The sequence below is a fragment of the Aquarana catesbeiana genome, linkage group LG02, assembly GCF_042186555.1.
Source record: "Aquarana catesbeiana isolate 2022-GZ linkage group LG02, ASM4218655v1, whole genome shotgun sequence".
Classification (NCBI taxonomy): Eukaryota; Metazoa; Chordata; class Amphibia; order Anura; family Ranidae; genus Aquarana; species Aquarana catesbeiana.
This window is the reverse complement of record NC_133325.1, coordinates 173,218,357-173,232,799: the sequence shown is the minus strand read 5'-3', so window position 1 is coordinate 173,232,799 and position 14,443 is coordinate 173,218,357. Positions and strand designations below refer to the sequence as shown.

At 42.7% G+C, this 14,443-nt stretch overlaps 1 protein-coding gene across 1 annotated transcript in view; it reads left to right on the top strand.

Moving 5' to 3' along the window:
* LRP1 (LDL receptor related protein 1) overlaps nucleotides 1-14,443 on the top strand; it is a 523,305-nt gene that overhangs the window by 379,665 nt on the left and 129,197 nt on the right. The window contains exons 34-36 of the mRNA XM_073613827.1: nucleotides 611-736; nucleotides 1,153-1,284; nucleotides 3,652-3,786. Coding sequence (XP_073469928.1) covers nucleotides 611-736; nucleotides 1,153-1,284; nucleotides 3,652-3,786 — 393 coding nt within the window. The remainder of the gene's footprint in view (nucleotides 1-610; nucleotides 737-1,152; nucleotides 1,285-3,651; nucleotides 3,787-14,443) is intronic.

The following is a 14,443-nucleotide window of genomic DNA, read 5'->3' as shown; positions in this document are numbered from 1 at the left end:
GAAGTCTATGCAAGTTGCCCCAAGTCGCCCCCGAAGTCGTACAGGAACCTTTTTCTAAGTCGGAGCGACTTGCGTCGCTCCCCTTAGAACGGTTCCATAGCACAGAACGGGAGGTCGCCTGACAAGTCGTCCCTGTGTGAATGGGCTCTTAGGAGAACCAAACCAGTGCAATAATCTTTATAAATTGAATTTTGCATAGTTATACAATGCAAATTGTATGCAGTAAATTCAGCAGATGTGTGAGATTTAAAGGCTTGGTGAATTAAAAAATATGCTTTTGTTAAAATGAGTGCAAAAAGCATGGTAATCAAAATACCGCATACAGTATGCTTTAGTAAATTGACAGCAATATGTAAATATGCCAAGTTCTAAGTCTTTTTTTTTTGGTACAATGAAGCTGTTCTTTTTACTGATAATAAATACACTTTCCCATCCATTCACCCATCGCCCAGTGCAGCATGGAGGAGTGGAAGGTAGAATATAGTTTCCTAAAGTGGACAGCAAAAACAGCTATTCGGTTGCCATATGGAAGTGCTCAGATCATAAAAATGTAAGGTTGTATAAAATAAAATATGAATCTGTTTCAGAAACTCTTACCCCCTCTTTTTAGGTGCAAACAATTGTTCAGTTAACAATGGAGATTGTTCTCAGCTATGCCTCCCAACCTCTGCTACCACACGATCATGCATGTGCACTGCAGGATACAGCCTCAGGAGTGGGCAACAGACCTGTGAGGGTGAGTCTCCTATTTCTGTCATATTCAGAGGCCCTTTCTTATGGCATAAAGTAAATACTGTTCTTCGCTGAACATCAAAATGTCATCTCCACATTGAACTTACATTTTTTGCATTGCTTGAATCACTTTCATAAAAACTAGAGAGCTTGTTTAACCCTGCAAAAAGAGCTTTGTGACTGAAGAAAAGGCTGGTCACATGACTTTGACAGGTCATGTAACCAGACTGTCCTCCTCCTGACATATTTATTTATTCATGAATTTTAATGTTATACCACTTTCTTGGAACCTCAGTGCACGTGGAATGCATTACACATTTGCAAAGCTCACTGCTGTGTGTGCACTGCTTTTTTACCACTGCTTGTGTTTCTATAATTGTGCTGAGCCACCTGTAATGTACAATGCTTTGTCTCTTGCAGGTGTTGGTTCCTTCTTGCTATACTCTGTGCATGAAGGCATACGAGGAATTCCTTTGGAGCCACAAGATAAATCTGATGCTTTGGTTCCTGTTTCTGGCACATCCTTGGCGGTTGGAATGGATTTCCATGCAGGTGAGAATGGCTTACCTTCATACTTTTATACACTTTGAATACATTTCTCTCATCTCATTCATCTCCCCACATCATTTGTGACTGCATCCTCTTTCAAAACTAGACAAATTTTTAACGACCAAAAGTAGTTTCTGTTCAAGAAGTAGGGATGCACAGACAATGCGTTATATTCCTGACCCAAGAGTCAGGGCAGTGGATAAAATACACCATAAACCATTTTTGGACATCATTGCAGCACTAGCTATCAAATTAAGAGGTTGGATATTAAACTTGATCCACTAAAGCAGTAAATCATTAGACAAACTGTCTCTACAACTAACTGGGCTAAATGCCAGGAGCAGTAAAATAGGGTTAATTGTTATAATAAAAAACTCATTGTTGGCTTCCTGGCATTTATGTGATAAAATCATTTTGATAGCTGCAATCAAACCATGTTCAAAGAAAAACTGTAACACAGTTGTGTATACAGGTTGAAAACATACTCTCAATAAGAGTTTCCCAAAATATTACATATAAGGGTTGGTGTTCTCATAAGCCAACTATGTTCTGAAAAATAACAGTACTTTGTTGAGAGTAACAGACCTTTTTCTGTAGGTTTAGCACCCGAATGAATGCTTTTTTTTCCTTCTTTTATCCTACACCATGAAATATCCAGTTCCCATCGCTTATAGTTACTCATGTGAGAAAACCTCCCAGTTCTCAGCTGTCTATTTATGACTCAACTGCAATAACAGTGGAAGCACAGGCTAATGCCAATAGCCACCAATTTAAACACCTTCTTTACCACCCCCCATATTTCCCTCTACAGCTGATGCTCAAAAAATAAATTTGTAATCATTAAAAACAAGTTAGTATATTGTAGTTATAGGCTATTTCCTGTTCGTTTTATGACCCCTTTCACAACGAGGGCGTTTGGCAGGCGCTATAGCATTAAAAATAGCGCCTGCAATCCGCCCTCAAACAGCTGCTCCATTGTCTCCAGTGTGAAAGCCCGAGGGCTTTTTGCACTGGAGTGGTGTGCTGGCAGGACGTCAGGAAAAGTCCTGTCAGCAGCTTCTTTGGAGCGGTGAAGGAGCGGTGTGTTTACTACTCCTCCACCGCTGCTTCCCATTGAAATCAATGGGGCAGCGCTTCGATACCGCTGGCAAAACGCCGCTCCGGTGGCATTTTGCGGGCGGATTTAACCCCTTTTCGGTCGCTAGCGGGGGGTTAAAACCACCCCGCTAGTGGCCGAATAGCCCCGCTAAAACAACTGTAAGCAGCGCTAAAAATAGCGCCGCTTTATCACTGACCCCCCCCCGTGGCTTGGTGTGAAAGCCCTCTAAGAGGCATGAAATTTAGTTTTACCACTGCTATTGGTTTCATATAAAATGTCTATAGGAGACTTTTAAACAATTTTTTTGAAACATATAGCGTGATATGTGCATATAAATATTTGCATTGGCCTACATAAGACTTGTTTTATTTGACACCATTTAATTCCTACATTCTTGAATAATGAGCCTATACATATTTAGTATTCAGCTAAATATTTTTGTACTCTTTGCCTCTCTGTTATAAAAAGCCCATTGGATACTGAGCACAATAGCTCAAGTTGAAGTTAACACACATTATAATAAGCAGTGAGTCCCTCCCTCAAGAACTTCTCTATCTGAGCTTTCAAGAGAGATATAATTACCTGAAAGGGTGGAAGTACTGTTGTCCTTGCTCTTTAGATAACACAAAGTGCCCCATAGATAAAACAGCACATTTGACTTACTGTGGCCATACAGCTGCTTTGAAAAACAAAATGCACATTTAAAGAGTGTACCAGTGCCTCAAAGCAGATGGAGTGCCATTTATGACAGTGAAAAGAAAAGGCCAGGAGACAGAGCCGAGTCACATGAACTGTCAGTTATCTGACCTGCCTGTCCTGCAATCACAGAGTTCTGTTTGCAGCAATAAGCAGTTAATCTGTAGAACACTGTAGGTTCCACACCATGGCCTGCATTTAATAAATTGCTAATCAAATGTTTTTCATGGTGTAAATGCTGAAATGTCCAATGGAGAGTGGATTGCAATATCTGCTCTCCTTTATAAATTGGGCAAAGGAGTATTTGTCTGGGAATCATCTTCATTATGTAATAAATGTTCATTAAAAGTTTTATATTTACAGTATATACAGTGTGTGTGTGTGTATATATATATATATATACACACACACACACACACATACACACATACATACATACATACATACATACATACAGATAGATAGATAATATAGTAAAACCTTTAAACATCAGCATAAAAACAAATGAACAAACAGAAAGTGTCATGCACTCTATCCCAAATCTGTGCAAATACTTTTCTCTGATATTTTTCTAGAGAATGACACCATCTACTGGGTGGACATGGGGCTCAGCACCATCAGTCGAGCCAAGCGAGATCAGACCTGGCGAGAAGATGTTGTTACTAATGGCATTGGCAGAGTTGAAGGCATTGCTGTAGACTGGATATCTGGTAAGACTGAAGGGAATGATTTCCTACTTACTGCATTGTTGTTTTTTTGGACTTTGAAATAACTTACTTAATATACAGTTTCTGGAATTAATGTATATTTTTTCATTGGATATTAATATGCATTTTTAGGTTAGTGTTATTAGAAATTGAAATAGTTACCTGTACATAGAACACGTGTTCATAACAGGAAAATAGAATTGAAGCATGCAATAAAGGTGCACTACAGATATAATTGTAAATTGGGCCTTTAAATGGGTCCCTCTTTTGCTAACCTGTTTGTAATATAGGAGAAACATTCCCCAAATGTCCACTCTAGGCCCCCTTGCTGTCTCTCACATACAGAAAGCCTGATTTATTCGACACCGACCTACCTTGAATGTTTGAATATATTTGGTCAAGTCATTTGAAATTCATCAAGCAGTGCTGGAAACGTTACACAGTGCAGGTTTCATGAAGTGAATCCACCTGTCCCACAAGTGAGCTGTGATTGTAGCTGTAGTGTATTACATGGCACACACATTAAGGAAACTGAGTTGACATTTTGCCTTTAGCACAACTACATTGTTTTCTGGATAACACTTTATTACATGGAAATGCATAGAAATCGGACACAAATCTGGGCAATTTAGGTAGAGCATATGATAAAATATATATGCAGATGGTATTCTCATCAGTAGTTGTAGGAATAAGCTTAACCCACCTCCTCAACCTTACACTCTTTCTTTTACCCTGTATTTACACCTGAGCAGACTGTATTCATGAAGATTTGGAAGAGTTTTTTTCAGGCATGTTACAGGCATATTTCAAGTGTATTACAGACACTTTGCAGTTGCACTTGCATGTGTGTCAAGCTTCAGAAGTATTATTCCTGGGCTGCAGAAGAGGAGGAGAGCAGTTCTATATGAGGAGAAAAATTCTTCAGCTGTAAATGTGCATACAAAAACACACGTATTGTGCATTTCCCATTAAAGTCTATATGATCAAAAATGCCCGACTATGCTCAAAAAAGCTTGTTTACTTTTTTGGGTGTAGGGAAAGAGCTTAGGGTGACTGAGCAAGTGTGAATAGGCACAGTTAAAAGGAATGGGATTATGCAAAGCCGGGTGTAATAAAACGTAGTCAGGCGTAGGGAAACAAGCAGAAAAACACTCAAGTGTGAATGGAAAGCCTTTTTGACCAGTATGGGTCCCTAGTAGTGGTAAAGGTATTGGGTTTCAAGAATTGCCTTCAACTTCAGCCACATTTATCTGTGGATCCGTTGGCCATTTTCACATGGGTTTCACTGAAGTTAACCTCTGAATTTTCTTAATCTTGGGATCTGTTGCAGGTTTACTTTATTGCCCGTGGTGTGTGTGTGTGTGTGTGTGTGTGTGTGTATATATATATATATATATATATATATATATATATATATATATATATATATATATACACACACACACACACATGTGATATTGCGGTGCTAAAAAGTTTCACCCTCAGGAAAATATAGGACACAAGTTTATAAAACCATACATTTTATTACATATAAATGTTAAAAAGTTAAGGGGTACAACCCCATAAAAACACTTAGTTGAACTGTGCGGTAATGATAAATCAACAAAACAACCCTTCACACCTCCCTGTATACATGAATGTTGAAAATGCAGATAAAATCATATTGCAAACATATGTAATATATGGTAGCATAATATAACCATCCAGGGAGGTGGTGCTATATGGTGGGAAGTGGTGATATATCAGGGTAAGCTTCTATAAGGGTTTATGGGGTGCAATTGAGTACAACTGATGCAAAAAGAAACTATTTTTTAACAAAATGTGTTAATGAAGACACCAAGTCATATTAGACATTTACTTACAAGATAACCTATAAACCTCAAACCAAGAGGATTTTATATTGGTGGAAAGTATTTACAAGCTGCGGAGAAGAGGCAATAGAAGAAAAAAAATGGACAACCACCAATGACACAGTTCCGGATCACATAGACATCACAAATGGGGGGGGGGGGATCAACCTATTTCCCTAACATGTGATTTACTTGTAAGGAGCAACAGGAATCTCAGTAATGGGAGTTTTCACATATTATACACATATCTTCAGGTATTGTCCCAAATAGATACACTCCACGCACCAGCAAAAGGATAATGACAGCTCAGGCTGAATCAAGCTGGTATTTAAGACAAGATGGCGGACACTGCCATTTCCGCGTCGCCTCCGGCGTACTCACGCCAGGAACTGTCAGCACGGGTGGATGCTCCTCCACACTTGCACCGCCTAGCAAACAAGCTAGGTGCTGGCGGGGACACTGAGAATCCGCCCAATCACTGCATCAGCCGAGGAACGGGATGCCCCACACCACGTTTCGAGGACATGGTCCATTCTTAAAGCAGTGTTCCACCCGCAAATTTTTTTTTTTAAAGTCAGCAGCAACAAACACTGTCGCTGCTGACTTTTAATAGGGACATTTACCTGTCTGTGGAGCCCGCAATGTCGGCCCCCCCCCCCCCCCCGAGGCCAACCTGTCCATCGGATCAGGTGCAGGTGCTGCTATTCTAATTAAGGGAATTAAGGCAGTGGAGCCTTGCGGATGAGCGAGTCGCGCGGCGCTTTGTGAATGGCCGGCTGTCTTCTGGGGACACACGTCCCAGAAGACATCGGGGGGGGGTAGCTGAAGAAGAGGATATGACCTCTTGCGCCGCGGACCAGATGGAGCGGAAGTACAGGCTGTACTTCATAAAAAGGTAAGTTAGAAGAAAAAAAAAAACATTTCTTTATCGAACATCATGGGACACAGAGCCTCAGTAATTACTGATAGTTATATAGGTATCACTAGGTGATTGGACACTGGTCACACCCGAATCAGGAAGTTCAACCCCCTATATAATCCCTCCCCTTGCAGGGATACCTCAGTTTTTATGCCAGTGTCTTAGGTGATGGACGTGTAAAGATGTGCTGTGCTGAGCTCCAAAGGGAATATCCTATATCCTATACTGGGGCAAGCCAGGCAGACCAGATCCATTCAAAGTGTCCTTTCTAGGCCGAATTGGATGGTACCCGGGCCTCGTGTCCGAAGAAACGAGGTTTTACCTGTAATGCTTCTCTTTTTAGAGAGCTGGACCCCGCATATTAGAAAATGGTTTTCTAGCCTAATTTCTAGCCGGGTGCTTTACGGGCCCAGAACTGCAGGATCCCCCTATTCATAGGGGGCCCCAGTCTCTGACGGTTTTTTCAAAGGGAGCCCACCGTGAGAGGTGAAGATTGGGTCTGTGTAAACTGAACCCTGCGGCTGGATAAGGTAAGAGGAGATTCCACAGAATTTTCTAATTCTTGTAGGTTTTCTCCTTTAAGGTAAATGCATGCTATGCCTATTGTGACCACCGGGGGCTGCCAAGAGCACAAACCTTGTCATGCTGGATTGTCTGTCTCGGTGTTCAGGCTGCACATGTTTTTCACAGCATCTCCGGCCGGCTCACGGTAGGATGGATGGGGGGATTTCTCATGTCTGAATGTTCCCCCCCAGGCTAGAGTGAGGCCACAGGGGTCTAGAAAACGGTCCTACCGCTCGGGCACTGCTGCCTCGGCCGCCATTTCCGACCATTGCCGTTTTTAGGCAGGTCTTCACTACCAGCTTCTCTTCCTCCTCCCCCTCCCCCAGCCTTCCTCCATAGTATTTCAGGAGAGTCGGTCAGCGCGGGTTTTTTTTCGAAATTCGAGGGGGGGGGGGGGTGGGACGTCAGCACAGAGTGCTTAGACTCCCACTCAGGCCAGCTGCAGGCTATTAAAGGCACTCTGTACAAGTGCACACAGCCTTTGGAGAGACACAGAGCTGACAGTCGCATGTAAGGTGGGACACAGGCATTCTCCTAGGCAGCAATTACTGAAGTAACACCAGACTGAGCATTGGGTAGCAAGGCTTTTAGCCAGACTACATCGCTCAGCAGGCAGTGTTCATTTGTATACCTCACACCTTGTTGCACTATGGGTAGATGAGGTTCAAGCACCCCAAGAACCAGAGACACTAGGGGATCTCGTTCAGGTTCTGGGCCCCCTGTCAGCAGCATCCTCCCCCCTGAAAGGGCCAGGGACGGCTAGCCAGGGAGAGCCGTTGGGGTCAGGGGCTACACCTGCTTCTGGCACTTCAGCCCCTGTATATATTACACAAGAGGTTTTTTCCTCAACCATTAATGGTCTAGAGGAAAGATTAATGGCCGTGATTACGTCTTCACTCAGTAGAAGAAAACACACTAGGCCTTCCTCTGTTCCCCAAGACCCTCAGGGAGAGGAGTTCTGGGATAAAGGAGATGAATCCCTTTCAGGGGATCGAGATGGGACGGATGATTCCTCTTCGGAGGAATCAGGTGGAGAGGGACCCTCTGCGACTTCCCAGGAGAAAGTCTTAGTGCAGATCCTTACTGGATTGGTCCGCTCCACATTTAAGTTGCCCGTACCTGAAACTGCTAAAGAATCCTCTTCTGCTTTGGGGTCACTGAAACCTTTCCAAGCAGCACATGCTTTTCCTGTTCACAAATGACTTGAAAAGCTCCTTTTTTCTGAGTGGGAGCACCCAGATAAGCGATTTCTTCCGCCGAAAAAGTTTTCAACACTTTATCCTATGGAAGAAAAATGTATTAAGATGTGGGGAATGCCGGCCATTGATGCGGCCATTGATGCGGCCATTTCCTCTGTAAATAGTAGTCTGACTTGTCCTGTAGACAACGCTCAGATGCTCAGGGATCCTGTGGATAAAAAGATGGAATCCTTATTGAAGGATGGTTTTTCCTTAGCAGGATCAGTGGCCCAACCTGCAGTAGCAGCGACTGGAGTCTGTCAATACTTAAGAGACCATGTTAAAGCAGGTCATCAAAGTATTACCTGTACAACAGGCCCCGGGGTTTGCTAACCTTCCAGCGGCCTTATGTTAGGTTGTTGACGCCATCAGAGATTCTATCGGGCAAACCTCTCGTCTTTCACTTGGGTATGCGTAGAATCTTATGGTTGAAAAATTGGTCAGCCGAAGCACCATGTAAGAAGCTGCTGGCTGGGCTTCCTTTTCGTGGAAGGATGTTTGGAGAAGACTTGGATAACTATATCAAGAGAATCTCCTGTGGGAAAAGTACTCTCTTACCTGTTAAGAAGAAGAGTAAACGTCCCTCTTTCAAACGGACTCTCTCCCCAGCACCAGGGGCTTCAGCCTCCAGGCAGTTACGGCCTCCTCCGTCTGGGGCTAAAAACAAGAGTCAACCCCAGGGACAAAAGAAGTCCTGGGGGAAGAAGTCTTCTAGACAAGACACTAAGGCCTCTTCGTGAAGGGGCGCCCCCGCTCGCTCGAGTGAGGGGAAGACTGCTACAGTTCTCAATAGTCTCCATCCTGCAGGGAGGAGAATTATTGGCATCGATTGATATCAGAGATGCATATCTACATGGGCCCATTTTTCCTACTCATTAGAAGTTTCTACGCTTTGAAGTAGGAGGGTGCCATTTCCAGTTTGTGGCTCTGCCCTTCGGGATAACCACTGCACCTCGAGTGTTCACAGGGATCGTGGCTCCTCCTCTGGCCAGATTAAAGGCTCAGGGTATGACTGTCATAGCATACCTAGACGACCTGCTCTTGAGAGACCGGTCAGTAGCTTCCTTTACGGGAACTTGAGGTCCACGGTCAAGTATCTGGAGCATCTAGGTTGGATCCTCAAACCAGGAAAATCTTTCCTAAACCCAGTAAGAAGACTGGAGTATTTAGGTCTGATCATAGATACAAGCCAGGGGAAAGTGTTTCTTCCTCAGGCAAAGATATCTGCTTTAAGGGAACTGATTCTGACAGTCAGGACCAAGAAGGGCCCTTCTGTCCGCCTTTGTATGAGGCTGCTAGGAAAGATGGGGTCTTCATTCGAAGCAGTTTTCTATGCTCAGTCCCATTCAAGACTACTGCAACACAGTATTCTGTCGGCCTGGAACAAGAAGGTTCAGGCATTAGACAGGGGAAATCCTTTCTACTGGTTACCTGGACGGTGGTAACAACAGATGCCAGTCTGTCACTTTGGGAAGCAGTTCTGGAACAGTCTGCGATCCAGGGGCTATGGTCTGAGACCGGAGGACCCTAACCATCAACATTCTGGAGATCCGTGCGGTATATCTAGCCCTAAAAGCCTGGACTATCAGGCTACAGGGTTGGCTGGTCAGGATCCAGTCTGACAATGCCACAGCAGTGGCTTATTTCAATCATCAGGGAGGCACCCGGAGCCGAGCTGCTCAAAAGGAGGTGATTCAGATCTTAGCCTGGGCAGAGATGCAGGTGCCATGCATATCGTCAGTTTTTTCATTCCAGGGATAGAGAACTGGCAGGGACTATCGCCAGCAGTTACTCCCAGGGGAATGGTCTCTGCTTCCCAACGTCTTTTGGGCCATATGCCAAAGATGGGGGGTTCCATATGTAGATCTCTTTGCATCCCGATTCAACAAAAAGATAGACAGATTTGTGGCAAGAACAAGAGATCCTCTTGCATGCGGGATGGATGCGTTGGTGATTCCATGGCATCGGTTCTCACCGATTTATGCATTCCCGCCTATTCTGCTACTGCCACGACTCCTTCGCAGGATCAGGCTGGAAAGGAAGTCGGTACTTCTGGTGGCCCCCGCTTGGCCCAGAAGGACTTGGTATGCAGTAATAGTAAGGGGGACGGTGGGTTCCCCGTGAACCCTACCGGTACGCTCCAGACCTGTTATCTCTAGGTCCAGTGTTCCATCCTCCCTTACAAATGCTAAATTTGACGGTTTGGCTATTGAGACCCACGTGCTGAAGAATCGTGGACTTTCAGGTCCTGTGGTATCTACCTTGATCAATGCAAGGAAGCCAGCTTCCAGAATGATTTATCAGAGAATCTGGAAAGCTTATATATCCTGGTGTGAATCCAGGGGTTGGCATCCCAGAAAATATGTGATTTTCTACAATTGGGATTAGAGAAGAAGCTGGCCTTGAGTACCATCAAGGGCCAGGTCTCGGCTTTATCAGTATTATTTCAACGGCCACTTGCTTCGCATTCTTTGGCCCGAAACTTTATGCAGGGGGTGACGCGGCTTAATCCTCCGGTTAAGACGCCCCTAAAACCCTGGGATTTGAACTTGGTTCTGTCTGTGTTACATAAACAGCCTTTTGAACCAATACGTCAGATTCCTTTGGTCTTGCTGACAAGGAAGTTAATTTTTCTGGTGGCCATCTCTTCTGCTAGAAGAGTTTCAGAATTAGCAGCTCTTTCCTGTAAAGAGCCTTATTTGATTGTTCACAAGGATAGAGTGGTACTGCGCCCTCATCCTAGTTTTTTACCGAAGGTGGTTTCAGATTTTCATCTAAACCAAGACATTGTTCTGCCTTCCTTTTTTCCAGATCCCTGTTCTCGGGAAGAAGGGTCACTACATTCTTTGGATGTAGTAAGAGCAGTCAAGGCCTATCTGGAAGCAACTGCTCAGATTCGCAATGTTTTGTTTGTGCTGCCAGAAGGTTCCAGTAGAGGACAAGCAGCATCAAAAGCTAACATTGCTAAATGGATTCGACAATTGATCATTCAAGCTTACGGTTTGAAACAGAAGATTACTCCGTTTCAGATCAGGGCACTTTCCACAAGGGCTATTGGTGCTTCTTGGGCAGTGCATTACTGGGCCTCTATGGCTCAAATCTGCAAGACCGCAACCTGGTCTTCAGTTCATACATTCACCAGATTTTATCAGGTGGATGTGAGAAGGCATGAGGATATCGCCTTTGGGCGTAGTGTGCTGCAGGCAGCGGTACTGGGTCATCAGGTCTGATTGCACCCTACTTGGTTGTGGTTCCCCTCCCCTCAGGTAGGATTGCTCTGGGACATCCCATCAGTAATTACTGAGGCTCTGTGTCCCGTGATGTTCGAGAAAGAAAATAGGATTTTTTAAAACCGCTTACCTGTAAAATCCTTTTCTTTCGATGGACATCACGGGACACAGAGGTCCCGCCCCTTTTCTAACACACTATATTGCTTGGCTACAAAACTGAGGTATCCCTGCAAGGGGAGGGATTATATAGGGGGTTGAACTTCCTGATTAGGGTGTGACCAGTGTCCAATCACCTAGTGATACCTATATAACCATCAGTAATTACTGAGGCTCTGTGTTCCGTGATGTCCATCGAAAGAAAAGGATTTTACAGGTAAGCTGTTTTTAAAAATCCTATTTTTTTTAACTAGCCAAAAAACGAGCTGTGGAGAGGTGGTCTTTGATTTAAGACCACCTCTCTAAAGTGGGTGGAACTCGGCTTTAAATATCTCTATGCAGTGGTAAATATAAATAACCAACTATATGGTCGGGGAGCAAAATCTCTAATCCACTCTGAGAATAACAGACAGAAGAGATATATTGTATATACTATTAGAGGTTGAATCTGTTAAATATCAGACTCAGAGATCAAATTTTTTATTTAAGGAAAAAAAATTAAAGACTGTTTTGCCAATTTTTAGAAGAATTTCAGACAGAACTGTAATATATTTTATGCTGGCCATACAAAAACAATGTCTTCCTTCAAAAAAAATGTAATTTTTAAGAACATTTGTTTAATTTTCTAATTGTTAGTGGGGTCAAATCGATGTTCGTTTTCTAACACAATGATGGGAAAATGCACTTGGTGAAAGGAATTTTCAGACAGTGTATGTGGTTTTCGTTCAGAAATTCCATGCATTTTAAAACTGAATGTTAAAAGCAAGTGAAATTTTCAAACGACATTCTTTCATTCAGCGAATGTACAACGATTTTTAATTTTAATAATCTCCTCCGAAAATCGATACGTGTATGGCCAGCATAAGGCTCGGTTCACACCTATGCATTTTTCTTTTGATACGTTTATACAGTGCTTTTTGCTGTGATTTGCGTTTTGTCTTTATTATGCTTTTTTTTTGGACAATTTGTTTTTGGGCAGATGAATAATGCAAATTGCTGCAAAAACGCACTACATGCTTTTCTGCAGCTTCTCCATTGAAGTATATTGAACCAAAAAAAGCACCGTTTTGCCTTGAAAAACATTCTTGACCTTTTGCAAATACACAGCGGCTGAAAAAAGTATAGATGTGAACGTGTCCCATAGGAAACCATTTTAAATGAACTGTAGTACGTTTCTGCTAAAAGCGCCAAAAAACGCATAGGTGTGAACCAGGCCTAAGACATTTAGTAGCAGCCACATGCTTTTTTGTATCATAATGGGGTTAAAAAACTAAAACGAGCCCTTTATAGTACAAAAAGAGCAGATAATCGCTACTATAAGGGGTTCATTTATACTGTGAACAGTGGAAGTAATAATATATATTAAGCTGCAAAGTATAGTATATAGTGCCCCTATAGCAAGGTAAATAAAACACTTCTGACTTTAGAACCACTCACTTCCTGCCCAGGACTACATGTCCCATGAGGCATTGCTTCTCACACATTCACAAGTTCTCAGGCACCTACTGACATGTATGGATGATGTACTGAGCTATATGTGTGCTGCACTGTATTTCCTGATATGTAAACAAATAATGCATTCTGTATGCAGGCCAACTAATCAGCAGGCCGATTAATTGATTATGAAAATAGTTGACAACTATTTTCATAATTGATTAGTTGTTTCGGCCCTAGTACTGAGATACAAACCCATATGACCATCACCAAAGGTTTCATTTTACCATTACAGATCAAGTAGGCGTAATCCCAGATGCGCTTTTTTTTTTTTTTTTTAATCAATGCTAATTGGGGATGGGTTCAGAGGTATCCAATTGTACCCACTGCTTTATTTTATAAACAGGCATACCCCACTTTTAGGTACACAATGAGGTTTATTTACTAAAGCAGGTAAGTGCAAAATCAGGCTCACTTCTGCATAGAAACCAATGAGCTTCTAACCCCAGCTTGTTCAATTAAGCTTTGGTAATAAAACCTGGAAACTCATTGGTTTCTATGCAGAAGTGAGCCTGATTTTGCACTTTCCTGCTTTAGTAAGTAAACCACTATAGGTGTGTCTATTTAAATAAGAATGTAAAAAAGGGTGTAAATTGATTTTTATTACACATCTAGTATTCTAAGGCCCCTTTCACACTTATACAACCTGTCCCACGATTTTGTACTGCAAAATCGCATGACAAGTCATTCTCCATGATTTTCAATGACTACCATTCATATTGGTAGTCCCTGCACTACTTTGGTCCAACTTCCATGCGAGTTAATGTCCATAGACCTCAATGTTAAACCCTCAAGTAGCATGCAAATCGTACCTGAATAATGTAGACACAATTTCAGTACGACTTTGTAAGTACAAGCTGAGGGTCAAAGCTTTTGTAAACCCCAACCCTGTAAGTACAAAGTAGTACTGATCCCAAATCACGGCAAGATCACGGTAAAATCGTGGTAAAATCGTGCAAGTGTGAAAGGGGTCTAATTGGCGCTAAATAATTTTTTCATTCCTATTTTCTATGTACCTGAAGTCGTAGGAAGTAGCAGGAAGACATACCATGGGTGTTACTAGTGAGGCATTGTTCACTGGTATTACACATAGCAGGCAGGATGTTTGAGGGTGACATGGATTCTCTAGTATTGATATGCCTGTTTTTTCTGTGCCACCCTATAGATTAGATGACAGAATCAAATGCCCTATTTTGTTGCCTGCATTAG